Consider the following 15,558-nt stretch of genomic DNA (forward strand, 5'->3'; position numbering starts at 1 on the left):
TAGCTATGTTTTTTTTTTTTTTTTTTTCATTCACTTCTTTTTTATGTTTTTATTAAGGTTCTGAAAAATCAATTCGGACAATGAACCAGATTAAAGAGAAGCTTATAATTCGATGACTTGATCAGAATTGAATCGTTGTCTAACCGGATAACATAATAAATATTAATTTTATAATAATTATTTATTTAGCTGGTTTTTGAAAACTAGAGCCGGTTCACTCGTTGATCGCCAGTTCAACAATTCTCAAGTGGTTTAAGAGATTTTGGTTATATTAAAAGCCCGAATCGGCCGATAAGCTTGTTCACGATTAGCTGGTTAAACCGGACTGTCCGATGCAATTTTAAAAACATGGTTTTTATAAAGAGAGATATGCATGCCAGTTTTTTATATTTAATTTTAAGCAAAAATTAAAAAAGAAAAAAATATCTAATTCAATTTGAGAAGTGGATTTGCACTTCTTTTCCCTAACAATATCATATATTGATTTATTATCATAAAAATTGGGAAAATTATAGCCTCCAAAAGTCTATATTTTTTAGGATTAGAAAATTACATGAATTAAGATATAAGATTCAATCAATTTATGGAGCCGATGTCCAAAGAAGCACAGGATAAGTTCCAGAGATATATTAAAGCCTTTAAAAGAGTTAGTCGTGTGATTCATAAATCATATATTCTTATTGGCTCAAACTCTCAATGGAAATTCATAATAATAAAGAAAAAATTATTATGTCATCAGAATATTTATCCTATCCAACATAAATCTCAAATTAATATTTAAATGATACATTTTTAATCAAATTTAAAATCATTCAAACTAACTACAAAAAAACTAATAGATAAACTAAACATACAGACGAACCTATCGACATAAAAAGTGATCCAATATAACTTTAAATAAGCTGAAGTCGAGCATTCAAAGTATAGTTGAAAATATTAGGTCATAGATGAATGATCAAATTATATCTAAATCTTATATGCTTAGAATCAAATTGAGCATCTCATATACAAACAAGATAAGGTCATGCTCCAAGTCTCCATTAGAGGAGAGATTATTAGGTGCGGAGCGCAGGCGGGGAGAACCGTCCGCACAAGCATTGGGTACCTAGCGGTACCCGCACACCTAGTGCTTGTAAGGACGGTGTGCACTCCGCACCTAATAATTTTTACCATTAGAAAGCTTTTCATAAAATTAAAAAGTCATTAAAAAATATTAAACTCATATTTAATAAAATAAAAACTTCATTATTTTCTTTTCTAAAAATTAATATTAAAGAGAGGAAAGATACAAAACTATTTATTTACACAAACAGAAGTAGTGATTCTTCTTATTAGATTGAAAGCTGAAGAAAAGCTTAGTTTTAGAAACTGTTAAGACTTTCAAATATATGAGCACATTACTTGGTCCCTCTAAAGATTGAACACACTCTTCTAAAGTCATATTCAAGTACCTTGGGTTTTATAACCATATGGGTTCTTGCTTGCCCAGTTCCATTGGTCTCTACACATTTCTTCTATGCCATACTTTGCTCTGCAAGGAAAGAAAAGCATAACAAATTATATTACTAACAATTTACTGGTAAGCCAAAGAAGAATTAGAAGAATCCTATTTTTTTTTAGAAATGATACAGATTACAGGAATAAAATACTTAAAATTATTTTGAATTTTTGAGAAACTGAATGCCAACAAAAGACAATGTCAAGCTAGTTCGCCGGAGAGATAAGCGACTATGATATTGTATTCCTAAGAATTTAAATGTTTATGTCTTCATGAATAGGAGGCCAACTTGTCTCTTTTTCTTCTTCTCTTCTAGCTACTACCAAACACTTGCAGGTTAAATTGGGGGTATTGGTTTACCTTCAGGGTTATGAATTGATGCTAAGACTGATAAAGGTATGTGGAAACACAACAAGAATGATGGTCTCCCGTTGGGACTAAAGGTGTCAAAAATTGACACGACTCAAAATTCGGCCCGAAAAAATTCGGGATTGGGCCAACCCGTTTGTGAAACGGTTCAGTTTCGGGTTGACCCAGAAGCCCGTGGGTCTACCCGAATCGACCCGGATGTTGCATCAATCGGTCGCGTCGCTGACTTGCAGTTGCATCTCACGTCTCATGTCAATCGATAGCATCGCGTCGCAGTCACATCCCGTCAGCGCTATCGGCTTGCCGGCCACTGCCCACCCCAACTGTCTCTTGCTTTGTCGGCCTGTTGGCTGCCGCCGGCCTGTCGTTGTCACAGTGTTGCAGAGCCGAAGACAACCGTGAGGCACGAGTTGCCGCTGCCGTTATCCCGAACTGCCACTGATGCCCGCGAGATGCAGAGTCGAAGACACCCGCAAGCTGCCAGCCCGCTGTCGTCCAGCCTGAGAGCCGAATGCCATCGTCCCTCCCTCGCGGGTCGGGTCCGGGTTGACAATTCTGACCCGTTTGCAAAACCGAATGGAATTAGTGTCGACCAATTTAAGGCCTGGTCAAGTCGACCCGTTGACCCGAATTGACACCCCTAGTTGGGACAATCTATCTGGCCACAAAACGAACATGTAGGAATTTTGTTGCCTGTGATTTCAATAATCTATAGAGAATGCAAACAACGCTCTAGCTTTTCCCGCATACACCCTCCTACGTTGAAGCATCATATAGAATTTCTCTCCATCAAGCAAAATTTCATTAAAATACATATATTTTTATTGAATATTTTCCAAATCCATGTATTTTTTAAATACTAAGAAATTAGAGTTATACTAATATATTAAGAACGTAGGAAAGGATGTGCTTCGAGTTTCAAAAGGAAAAACTCATAATAATAAAAATAGTTGGTGGTGAAATCAAAATGTCTAAGAAAAGATAAAAAATAAGAAACTTTGTTATAACAATTTGTTTAGATATAAAAACTCTGAAAAATTGGTAAAGATATAAAGAAGCGCATAAGGAATCTAAGAAAACAATCTGAAATGCAAAGATTTTAGCTTTTAATTATTTATATAATAGATTAGATTCTAAAGAGTGTGAAAGACATATGTATAAGTTAGTCAAATAAAGAGATAAGAGTAATAAGGATTAAGTTCAAGTAAAGTGCATTAAGGATAAAGATAAAAAAAATACTTTTTTAGAAAGGATATTCACTAAAGGTGGATGAAATATTTTGATAAGTTTTTCAATGAAGATTGTGAGAATACGATTGACTTTAGTGATCTTAGCACTCTAAATGAAAATATAGATTTCTATTTTTATCAAAGTATTAGTAAAACTGAAGTTGGTGAGGCTTAAATAAAATGAAGTATGAAAAAACTATTATACCTGATGATATTCCAATAGAGGTGTGGAAATGCTTTGGAGATAAAGGAATTTCTTAGCTTATTAAAGCTTTTAATATTATTTTGAAGACTAAAAAGATGTCAGATGAGTGGAGAATGAGTGCGTTGATTCCTATTTTTAAGAATAAAGACGATGCATAAGATTGTGCGAATTATAGAGGAATTAAGTTGATGTGTCATACTTTAAAACTTTGGGAGAGAGTTATGGAGCATAGGTTACAACGTGATACTAATGTTTCTCAACATCAATTTGGATTCATGTCAGGTACGTCTACTACGGAAGCTATTCATTTATTGAGAGAGTTGATGGAGAAGTATAGAGAGAATAAGGAGGATCTACGTATGATATTTATTGATTTAGAAAAATCATATTATAAAGTTCCAAGAGAAGTGCTATTGAGAGTTCTATAAAAGAAAGGGGATAATAATACTTATATTCAAGTCATTAGGGATATGTATGTAAGAGTTGTAACTTGTATTCAAACACAAGGTAGTTTAATCAAGTATTTCCTATTTCAGTTGGATTACATCAAGGATCAGTCTTAAGCCCTTATCATTTTTGCTTTATTCATAGATATTCTTACCAGACATTTAAAAGAGGATGTAACCTAGTATATGCTTTTTGCTAATGATATTCTTCTTATTGATAAGACTAGAGAGGAAGTTGAAGGTAAACTCGAATTATGGAGGTCAACCTTACAAGTTTAAAGGTTTTCGTTTAAGTAGATCTAAAATTGAGTATATGGAGTGTCATTTTAGCAGTAAAAGATCTAGTGGGAGGTTTGTGACTTTGAGCAAACATCAATTCATTAATAAGTGTACTTGTTTTAGATATCTTAGGTCTATTATTTAGAGTGATGATGAAATAGATGAGGATATTATTAGTAGAATTCAAGTTGGATAGTTGAAGTCAAGGAATGCTTTGGGTTTGTTTTGTGATAGAAAAGTCCCACTCAAATATAAGGGAACATTGTATAAGATGGTGGTGATACCTATAATGCTTTATAGCGCAAAATGTTGGCCATTAAAAAAGAAGCATAATAATATTAAGTGTTGTTGATATGAGGATGCTCAGGTGGATGAGTGGACTTACTCTTAGAGACAGGATACGAAACGAACATATCCGTGAAAAGATTAGAGTAGCTCAAGTGACAGATAAGATTAGAGAGAGTCGCCTTAGATGGTTTAGTCATGTAAAACGACGGCCTTCTGATGACCCTATTAGGAGAGTAGATGTATCATATTTGGCCTACGTTAAGAAAGGTAGCGATAGACCTAAAAAGACTTAGTTAGAAAATATTAGAAATACATTTCTTTACAAGATTTAAATGAAAATTTGATTATTAAAAGAAAACAATGGAGAAAAAGGATTCATATAGCCGACCCTGCGTAGTTGGATAAAGGCTTGATGTTGTTGTTGTAAGTAACTAGAGTATATGCATTTAAGAAATAAATAAATTTTTTGGTTGGATGCAAAATCAAATGCACTTAAATATAGTAGTCAGGTGGAGAGGGAGAGGGAGAGGCGGAGCGAGCAGACCAGTGGTTAGCAGACAAAAATCATGAGTGGTGTGTGGAATTTAAAAATCACCCAATTTGAATGAGTTTCAAATGTGGGGAAAATAAGAGTTTTGGGGTATTCAAAGCCCTCAAAAATTTACTTTGCATTTTGTTTTCTTCAAACCAAACACCAATAAATTTGGAAAGCAATGAAGAGGAATAAATTAAGTCTCCTAATGCTTTCAAGCAAACAGCTCCTAAGTGCAAAGGAAAGATGGTTATACTGTTAATTGACTACTCAAGAACTTACCTCCAACCAAGCTCCTTCTCAGCCTTCTCTGTCAAAGCGTAGACTTCTGTAGCATCACCAGGCCTCCTTGGACACAACTTCAAAGGAATTTTCTGAACAGTTGTTCAAACAGAATTAAAGAACCAATATTAATTTTTTAATTCTGAAATGGAAAGAAAAAAAAAAGTCACCTTGCCGGAAGCTTTCTCAAAAGCAGAAACCATCTCAAGGACAGAGGTACCACGCCCAGTTCCTAAATTATAGGCAACACAACCTGCAAAACCAAATATGAGTTCCAAGCATTAAGAAGTAGCAGAAACTGGAAAGAGAACATCTAAACAAAAAGAGCTGACAAGGATTACCAATGTCATCTGTAAGGAAAAGCTTCTGAAGAGCTGCTATATGACCATCAGCCAAGTCCATGACATGAATGTAGTCACGAATCTGGTTAAAATGATGAATATGAAAATTGATTACTTAAAGTTCTTTTGTAGCAAGAATTTGTAATTAATGAGAACTTCTGAAGTGAAAAAACAAAAACCATTCGGCAAGATGATGGCAAGCCATGCGACAGTGTTTAGTTGTCTTTATTAAATTTTTATTTGTCAATATGCCTAGTGAGGGAAAAGAAATTTTTGTAGCTTGTTCAGTTGGAGAGCCCGTTATTTATAATAGAGAAGTTGAATATAATATTAAGAGAAACAAAAAAAATAAACATAGCCTACAAACTATAAATAGGACACTTTTCAGTAATATGCTAATGCTTATACTCCACCTCAATGTGAAGCATATATATTAATGAGCTCTAATTGTTGAAAGTTTGAAATTTTGAAGTGAATCTAAAACCTTGGTAAATATATGTGCCAATTGAAATTGGAAATACAAGTAATAATGATCTTTGATAACACCGCATCTCAAATAAAGTGCATGTCAGCTTAAGAGAATTGATTCATGCATGAAACACAGGATTACTGGCAACACAATTATCACAATTTAAGACATGGGTACTTCAATTAGAAAACTAAACAACCAGAACGAACTTACCTAAAACATCTCATGTTAAATATGCCATGGTTCTGTATTTTGCCTCAATACTTAATCTAGCCACCATAATTTCTTTCTTACTCTTCCATGGGACCAAGTTACATCCCATAAATATGCAGTACTCACGTGAATTTTATATCACCAACTGATCTAGTATAATCAACATTAAAAAAACTTCATTATTAAGGTGCCCAAGTAACTTTTTGATATATCTAAGAACATGCAAAAAAATTTCCCACAACCTTTCTAAGAGTTTGCATGTGTTGACTTACAAACTCCTACAACAAAGGTGATATCTAGTTTGGTTACAGAAAAATCATTTTATCATCCAGCCTGTAATAATGAGGCACCCTAAAAAAAATCCTATTTATTAGGAACATTCTGAGTGCCAATAAGGTATCACTAAAAATTAATTTCCTCAAGAAAGTTGGCGGTATAGTTTCTTTGAGAAAAAAAAATTTCTTAATCGTAGGATAATTATATTTCTAAAATTAATTCAGGATGATCATGATCTTCATTTATAAAACATTTTTGGAAAATCTTTTATGTTTGTAACCCCTTCTTTATCACTCTATAAAACTATAATTTTATCAATATAACTAGTCAAAATGGCAGGGTTAGATAGAATCAAGGGTCAAAAATGTTAAATGTTGATTGTGTGAGGTGCGGGTATTGCGCGAGGAAGGGTAGCGAAATCAAGCGCATACATTGTGGAGTTTATCGGCTAGGATGGTGATGGGAAAGGCGGAAACTAAAGCTAGGACTAATCTCGATCTGATACTAAATAAAGGAAAATATATTTTTCTACATATTATTCTGCTGACCTTTGTCGTTTAAAAAAAAAAAAAAGAATAAAAATGTGTATGAATGATTACCTGTAGCCAAATCCTACTCAAATCGTTGCTCTGGTCACTACAGTCCTGTCGCCCATGCCCTGCGAACGAGATGCCATTTCAGAGTCGTCTCACGCGTGCCTCGAAGAGCTGCCCTCTCTATCGTTAAAACGCAAGCGAAATAGAGCCTTCGGGCTCTCCTCCACAAATCCCACTATGCTTCTCTCGCTCGTTTTCCTTAGGCCAATGCCCCTTCCCATGATCAAACCTCCACGCAAGCCTTCCCTGTGCCCGACATCTCCAATCAACGAAGCCAAGGCCAGAGCCGGCCAAATCCCATCTCCTCTGCTTCGCAAGCCTCCAGCGTCGCTCACAAGACCTGTAACCAACATCCCGCAAACTTCCTCAACACAACACCTTCTCTTTTACCGATTTCCTCCCACCCATCAATCCTTCTGCCCTCATCTCATACATACTCACAATCACAAGCTTCGAACACTTCCTCCCTTACCTGTAGCCGCAAATCACTCCAAAGGCCGACGACTTGCTCCATTCCTCCTCCCACCTCATGTCGCCTCCTGTCCGTCTGCTGGATTCGACCCAACAAGCCGCAGACATCAATCAGAAGCCGGACTCCACCAAGCCCTAGCACCGACCGTCCCTCTACCTTGTCCGACCCCATATCCGAAGACTCTCAGACCTCTCAACCTCAGTTGCCTCATCTAGCCGAAGCCTTAGACCCAACCCGGCTTCAAACCTCTCGCCCGACCACCCACACCAACCCTAGCCTAAACCAAGCCGCCTCCCTCTTCTGGTGAACAGGCCGAACACAACCCGGTCACTATACATTCTTTTATTAGCGTGGTGGGAAGTCCCAGACTCTTGTAGTTTTCTCCTAAATGGGGGAAACGCCAGGAGGCTGCTGAAATTTTGTCTAAAAATGACAAGATTTGGACAATTACATAGGACCTTATTTGCACCTAAATGAACTACTAAGGACCATTACTGAACTTGAACCCAAATGAACTATGTGTAACATGGCTTGTAAATTTGGACCATGTAAAAGTCCAAACTTGGCCAAGAAGAATTTAACTGAACAAGACTACAAAAGACCTGAATTGAATTGAATGCAAAGAACCAGAACTTAATTCAAATAGCAAGGGGGCAGAAGATGCATACTTGAACATAATGCAGAAAATTTGAACTCTATAAAACTTGATTTGAACTTAAATGGTCTGGACCGCAAGGGAATTGAATTTGAATTTATAAGGGAATTAGACATTAATTAACAAACATATGGCTATAATTAAAATATGGATGTTAACAAGTGACCCTAATCATCCAACAAAATTTTTTAATGAACACAACATATTTACAAATAAATGCAAGAAAGCTATAGACCAGATATCATTTTTTTTCTTTTTTTTTTTCTATAGACCAGATATCATGTATACTCTTGGTGTAGGGAATTTGCAACACAAAGGAGTCGAAATTAAATGCAAAAGAACACCTGTGAAACTTGAGGTGAATAAAAGACTTACAAATACTACTTGTTTATAAGTAGTGATGAATTGTGAACAACACAATCAGATTTCTTGCTATGATATGATGCTGTTAATAAATAACATGACTTCCTTGCCATAATCAACACTAATCAAAGATGACATATAAGATAGATGCAAATGAATAAATAGAACATGTTTGAAGATAAAGAACTTGCAAGTTCAACTTGTTTACAACTGATAAGAAGTCTGTGAAGGATGTGACTCGACAACAAAACCATATTGTGGACTTTTGGACCATGCCAATCGACTCATAGTATTGGATCTAATTCATCCTTAAGCAATATCAGTGAGAATTGAAAGGCATGTGGCAGTATATCTATGATCAATAAAGTCGAGTCCCTTACAAATGCTCACAACCTTCGTGCCAAATGGGAGATAGGTATCGAAGGGACAATAACTATTGGGAGCATTCTGAAGTCATCTTCAAGGATGAAAGAACCATGATGCACATAACCAGCCACATATGAACGATAGTAGAAGATTATGCAGAATGTAGAAAATGCACGTTGGATATATTGGCTTTCTTATGACAGATATCGAGTAGCACATGGATAAAGACTATTGAGGGCTATGGGCTTCGAGGATTGATGCACAAGGGACATACAAATTCGTCAACCAATGTGTACGATGACGCCAGGGATCCATAAGAGACATTAACATATTTGTAAGTGATGACCATCAATAGACGATGAACATTACAGTGTTTGAAAATCAACACTTATTGACATACGGGCATCTGCAATGGTCCCTACGAATGTTGAAATTCATGCGAGCTAACACAGCAGCTCGTCGGTCAATGAGTATAAGGTATCTATGTTAGATGCAACGATGTCAAGCATTCAGTGTCAACACATAATGAGTTGGCGATGGAGATGCATTCAAAAGTCTGAAGCAAATGTCGTCTTCATACAATCAGTATTTACTTGATTGCAGGTGGATGTATTAGTCCCGTATCAATAAAGATGTGCAATATACAACAAATACAATAAAATGTCTATGTCTGTTAGTGACAAAGTGGCAGACGATATGACGCCATTGCAATCAATAGTCACACAATATCAAGCCATTACATCGGTCTCCTATCAATAATAACGGACAACATGTAACAGATGAAGACACTATAACACCTCCACAACCAATAATTGTCTAACATTAGCCCAACACACCTGCCATTCCAATCATCTCAAGGACTCCAACAATCATTTTAGGAATGGATGTCTAGCAAGATTCTCCTAAATGATCTGATGCGCCCTCAATTGTTACAACCATTAGATTGAAGCAGTGGCCATTGATTTGGAAGTAAAGGACATCAACAAAGACACAGCCATCCAAGGTTGAAATGATTTATTTTTTTTATTATTTAATACAACAACAGAAAATGATGATGGCACAATTAGAGAGCTGCTTGTTGATTCTCATACTAGTCATGGGAAAAAAAAAACCATATCAAATCATTATGGAGTGAGTAAATATCAATTCAACCAAGTCCCAAACATTGAGTTGGATAAGATCATCGAGGCTTGCAAGTTATTTGACAAACAGTAGTCATGCATCTAAAACATCATCCGCAGGCAAATGCTAAAAGGTTTACGACAAAGTGAACTTCTATGAGCCGTCGAAGAAGACCCGTCATATGCCCAAAAATGTCCCCTTCATCTACAATGTAACATGTATGCACATAGGTACACAAAGAGACATGTGCAATCATACACCCGTACAAGCCTCGGCGAGCGTGTTACGGGTACACACATGACGTTTAGGGATGCTGCGCGGTTAAATAAATGAACCATAGTTCGAGCCCGATCCTTCTATATGAATAGATAGGAAGCGACACGACTCGAGCTATCAAATAGATATATGGTCAAGATGTCGACCGAAATATTTTTTTTATACGTTCATATAAGACCTTCAAAATCTATGACAAAATAAATTTATCAACAAAGGCATAAAGCCTACAATACCCGATCATGTGTAGACAGCTCGATAGAGTCAACAAGGTTTAATATGCAAATAGAAATGACCCCAAACACCCCGATGATGATCATGTTGAATGCAAATCTAAACTGGAGGGGTCCATTCCATATAATCCAAAATGTCACCCAAATACTTGAAAAATTCAAAAATTCCAAAGATCATCCAAGTCTAGATTATTTAAAATTGAAATAATCCATCAAATTATTTAAAGCAAAATACATCCATCATCCACAATAGTTTGCTGGGGTGGACAAATTGAAATTTACTTCAACTCACGTAGAGCTAATGCCTAGTCAAAGATATCCTTAGGATCTATTCTCAAATAATCTCCTGCCAGTAAGGGTGTGTTACATGTCTCCTGACCGGCGATTTTGTCGCCAAATGACAACTCAGGATAAACAGTTATGACCCGGGGCCCTCTGAATTGAGTGATTTTTTTGCCAAATGGCCACTAAATTATGGTTATGGCCAGAACCAATATATTTCTTAGTGGCATCAAATTCTTGAGATATGAATAAATAAAATATGATCGATAGGGCATAAAGCCCTCTATTAGTTAAAGTGGATTCAAATTTGTCCCCTTAAACAAATATCCACCCCAGGTCTATAAGGTACCCTTGGAAGAAGCAACCCATGGCTGTAGACAATGATCCTTTTATCAGGTTGGATCGACTAACTCCTCTGACTAAGTAGACCAGGGACAATGATGGCCCGGGACGATGAAACCATGGGATCTTGATCGGGTCCATCATTTTTTCCCCCACCATCCGCTTTAAGTGCAAGATAGTGAAAGCTTCAATTTAATGGCTTCTTCCTCATCTAAGGATTTCTCAAATAATTTGTTACAATTCTTGTGTTAGCTTTATTTAATTCATGAGTTACTACTTCCATCTACGATATCAAAATTTCAGCACTAAAATGCATTGATGTAAGATTCTTAGCTTATGCTATCCCAAGTCAAAAGAGCATGGGTCAATGAACAATAAGCTAGGATGCTTCAAGCTAAATGAACATATTGAGTATATTGTTGGTGAACAAACATCTATAACAACCTTCCAGGCTTCCAGCTGAAGGGGCATAGCAATATAAACATTCATTCGTGAATCAAAATGCACAATAAAAGAAAATCATATGATAAACAATCGAAATTCACAAACAAGAAGGATAACATACAAAAATACAAAATCCAAATAATTAACTAAAAGGATCTCACACTTCCTTTAAGAGAAGAAACAGTTATTATTAAGCTGAAATGAACTAGAAACTATAGTTCAAATACAAATTTCGAATAATGGCCATAACCCTTTGAGCAATTAAATAGTGACAACAAAAAATGGTGAAGCAAATTTACCGCAGTCCCATCCTTCGTTGGATAGTCAATGCCATACACATTCAGTTCAGGCAATCTGCCCACAGCAACACGTTGAATATAAGGCATAAGATTATTAGGAATGCCCTTAGGGTCTTCACCAATCAGGCCACTTTCATGAGCACCAACAGGATTGAAGTATCTTAAGAGTATAATTCTCCATTCTGGATCAGCCTTTTGAATATCACAAGCAATTTCTTCAAGAAAGAGCTAACACCCAAAAATTATAATGGAACCAAAATGTCAAATAATCTCACAATGTATAAGATTCCATGCCTGCCATTATGTGCCCACTGAAGAGCTTGTGAAGATATTATAGATTTAAACTCAATCAAATTAGAAAAACAAGCCATCGACATACCTTGGTTCGACCATATGGGTTCATTGCCTTTAACTCAAAATCTTCAACACATGGAATTTTTTCAGGTTGACCATAAACAGTAGTAGATGAGGAGAAAACCATCTACATTACAATAAGAAGACATGCGAGTGAATAAATTGTAGAGATTAGATGCAAATAAGAACAAAGCATGAAGATGGTAGTCAATGATTCTAATTCATAGCCAAAAATAGCAAGGGCACAAAAAAATTCAAGTGTATAAATGATGTACCTAATACATTTGATTCAGATATTGTTATGCAACCAAATCAATGGAAGAAATTTTAATCTATAATGTAAGCCAAAATAATCATTAGATAGACAAAGGTACGAAGAACTGAAAAGGAAACATGATTTTTGAGGTCCAGGGTATTTAAAGAACAACAAAGAATGTTCACAAGAAACTAAATCAAAACATTAAAAAAAACATTAAAAAATATGTACGTTTGTTTCCATCAACAGATCAAATTAACAATGTAAGATCTATCCCTAAGGGAACCTTTTTAGTAAAAATAAATTAGAAAATCAATAGTTAATAAATAGGCATACTATATGAGAAATATCAATACAACCTACCTTTTTGCATCCATATTTTGTCATAAATTCATATAAATTCAATGTCCCGATCAAATTATTGCTGTAATACAAAAGAGGTTTGGCAACACTCTCCCCAACAGCCTTCAGCCCAGCAAAGTGGATAACAGCATCAAATCTATCCAATTCAAATGAAACAAAATCAAACAAAATTATAATGTCAGATAACAAATAGTCCCAATTCGATCAATACTGTTTAGAGAATGGAGCATTTGGGGGTCTCTAGTTGAGTTCACTACACTAATAAATGGGCACCACTTAACCTAAAAACTTAATCAAATGAATAAGACATACTAGTTATGTATTAAAAATTGAACTCTTACTTCAATTGCAATGTGGGATTATTGTTCACACTCATGCGAATTTCACCAATCTCTCTCTTAGATGAGAGTCCCATACATAGATCATCACTTTCAAATATAAACTTTTTAAGCCGATGAAGTGTTTGGAGACTAAAATAAGGCCTAATACACAAATAGATAAACACTCATCAACCCTAAAAACATAACCTAATGTGTAAGAAACAATGCATCTCACATTGGTATGTTGGTTGGGAGGAGCTTTAGCTAGCAATCAAGAGGTTTTGGGTTAGAGTCTTTATGTGTGTGTTTTGGGTTAGAGTCTTTATGTGTGTGTAAGACTGTAAGTTTACTTGATTGGTCTCCCCCCGCCCACCCAAACAAAAAAAAAGTGTAAGAAACTCAACAAATGTCATGTTTAAGGGTTGTTTCGTTCAGTGACATGCAGCGTCATATTATGTGACACCCAAAGCAAGAAATGCGCATCAAATTTTTATCTTTTACACTCCAAATCAAAATATGCAATCATAAAACACAGGAATCTAGGGGAGAAAAAAAATCTTACCTTGTCTCGGAAAACACTCTTTCCAAATCGTCATTGCTCCGTAGATCACCCTGCCATCCAAATGAGCCAGCAAAATCCCAAATTACAACCCAAACGAGCAAGAACAACAAAACCGAGCATTACCAGATGGAATCGAAGATTGCGTGACAGATCGGGACCGGCAAGATCCCTCACGCGGTCTACCGCCTCTTCCACAGAGTTGTCGAGGTTGTCGATGATGGTAACCCTAAACCCTTCTTTGAGGAGCTGGAGGACAGTGTGTGTTCCGATGAAACCTGCGCCACCGGTGACCAGGATGTTTTGAATACGCGCTTCAGATCCCATTGAGGCTCCAAGAGAGAGAGCACGAGCAATGCCAGGTGGCTTGGATGACAATGAAGAGAGAGAGGATCTCGGTTTTGGGGATTTAATGGACCTCTCTCTAATTTGTCTTTAGGAATTGGAGAGGAAAAGGAGAGGGAGAAGTTGGATAGGAGTTAGGATGGTGTTTAATATTTGAATAAAATAAAAAATAGAATTAAATTGATTTAATTTGACTTTAAAGATATTTATTTAATTATTAATTGTAATTTTATTTTTTATAATTTGATTATTATTTTTTTATTAAATCAGTTAATTTAAACCTTAAATTATATTGGTTTTTTAAATATTAAATCAATAAACTCAGACAGATAAATGAAATAAAAATTAATGCGGATATAATATTTCATATGTCAAGATTATAAATTTTTTCAAAGATTATTTAATATTCTTCTTAATATATATTATTTAAGCTAAAATAATTAAGCTAGCTATTAAAATTAATTTTACTTTGATTCATCTAAAATGAACCAAATTTACCAAATTAAAATTTGATTCTATTTAATTCAATTTGAAAGATAATTTAGTAAATTCAATTTTATAAATTATATGATTGAAACCAACAGGTTTAACTAATTCATAAACTAAACTATTCAACTCGGCCAAATGCACAAACCTAAATTTGGATTTCGGATTGAGGGATATTAGAACGGGAATTCAAATATATATATATATATATATATATGTTTAAATTTTTGGTTAATCTTGGTCTCTTTGCCTTTTCTAAATTTTCACCCATGAGAAAAAGCCTCCTTATCCTCAATATTTGAGCTTTTAAATTCCCTCAATTTTGGCTTAACTTTTTTATGCACTTCCCATAAATCCCACCAAAAATTAATTGGCCATCAAAAGGGTTGTTTTTTTTTTAAGTTTCCTTATCGTTTTTAGTCCTTACATTAAAAGCTGGCTTCCTCCGTTTTTGGACATAAATGATTCCCCTGTTGATTTCCCCCTAGATAGCGCCCCACCTACCCCAGCTTTGGAAGAGGCAAGGCTTTCTATGTGGGGGCAGTCAAGGAAGGAATCCCGCCATATCCCCTGCCATGGGGAACATTTGGGAAGTCCTTTGCAAAAAGTGAAGGAATGGAAAAGCCCCTGAAAAAAGAATTGGCGTACTGAAGATACCATACCTTCGTGGTGGGGGTCCCCATAAGGTTTCCGTTTGATAAGGAAAATTATTTTCTTCCCTAAAGCCCGATATTCAATCACAATCGTTATTGTTAAGTTTCCTCTATAATTTAACAATATATATGGCCCATAATCTCATACTAAATAAGCCACATAAAGTTTACAATTAAAAAAACCACCCAGTTTTGTTTTAGCTGTAGGTTTTAAAAAGGCCAAAGCCTCTTGGGGTTACACGCCATTTTTTTTTTTACTGAATTCCCTCATTGCTAAGTAACATTTTTTGGGGGCCCAGAATTGTGGGAAAGTCCGGAGATTGTGGAAATTTTGGAACTCCAGAAAAG

At 35.6% G+C, this 15,558-nt stretch overlaps 1 protein-coding gene across 2 annotated transcripts; it reads right to left on the reverse strand.

Annotated features, from left to right (window-relative positions):
- Positions 1-1,296: 1,296 nt before the first annotated feature.
- On the reverse strand, positions 1,297-14,200 carry LOC110094188 (bifunctional UDP-glucose 4-epimerase and UDP-xylose 4-epimerase 1). 2 transcript variants are annotated; one of them, XM_020819359.2, is made up of 9 exons: positions 13,853-14,200; positions 13,730-13,779; positions 12,848-12,983; positions 12,254-12,355; positions 11,875-12,066; positions 5,470-5,551; positions 5,299-5,381; positions 5,129-5,220; positions 1,297-1,531 (listed from the first exon to the last, which is right to left on the reverse strand). In XM_020819359.2, exons 1-9 carry the CDS (start codon positions 14,051-14,053, stop codon positions 1,444-1,446), a joined length of 1,026 nt encoding a protein of 341 aa, XP_020675018.1. In that variant the 5' UTR covers positions 14,054-14,200; the 3' UTR covers positions 1,297-1,443. The 2 variants fall into 2 exon arrangements, with proteins under 2 accessions (XP_020675018.1, XP_020675017.1); XM_020819358.2 differs by having other exon boundaries at positions 11,875-12,102; positions 13,853-14,199.
- Between the last annotated feature and the right edge of the window lie 1,358 nt (positions 14,201-15,558).

This window comes from Dendrobium catenatum, unplaced genomic scaffold (genome assembly GCF_001605985.2).
Source record: "Dendrobium catenatum unplaced genomic scaffold, ASM160598v2 fragScaff_scaffold_1598, whole genome shotgun sequence".
Classification (NCBI taxonomy): Eukaryota; Viridiplantae; Streptophyta; class Magnoliopsida; order Asparagales; family Orchidaceae; genus Dendrobium; species Dendrobium catenatum.

What these genes read in the sequence shown, in the direction of transcription:
- LOC110094188 (XM_020819358.2), bottom strand. Translation starts at nt 14,053, where the DNA reads ATGGGATCTGAAGCGCGTATTCAAAACATCCTGGTCACCGGTGGCGCA. An exon ending in CAAAATATGGATGCAAAAAG is followed by an intron (nt 12,356 to 12,847) that starts GTAGGTTGTATT and finishes ATTGTAATGTAG; the next exon opens with ATGGTTTTCTCCTCATCTAC. An exon ending in ACCCATATGGTCGAACCAAG is followed by an intron (nt 12,103 to 12,253) that starts GTATGTCGATGG and finishes TTTGGGTGTTAG; the next exon opens with CTCTTTCTTGAAGAAATTGC.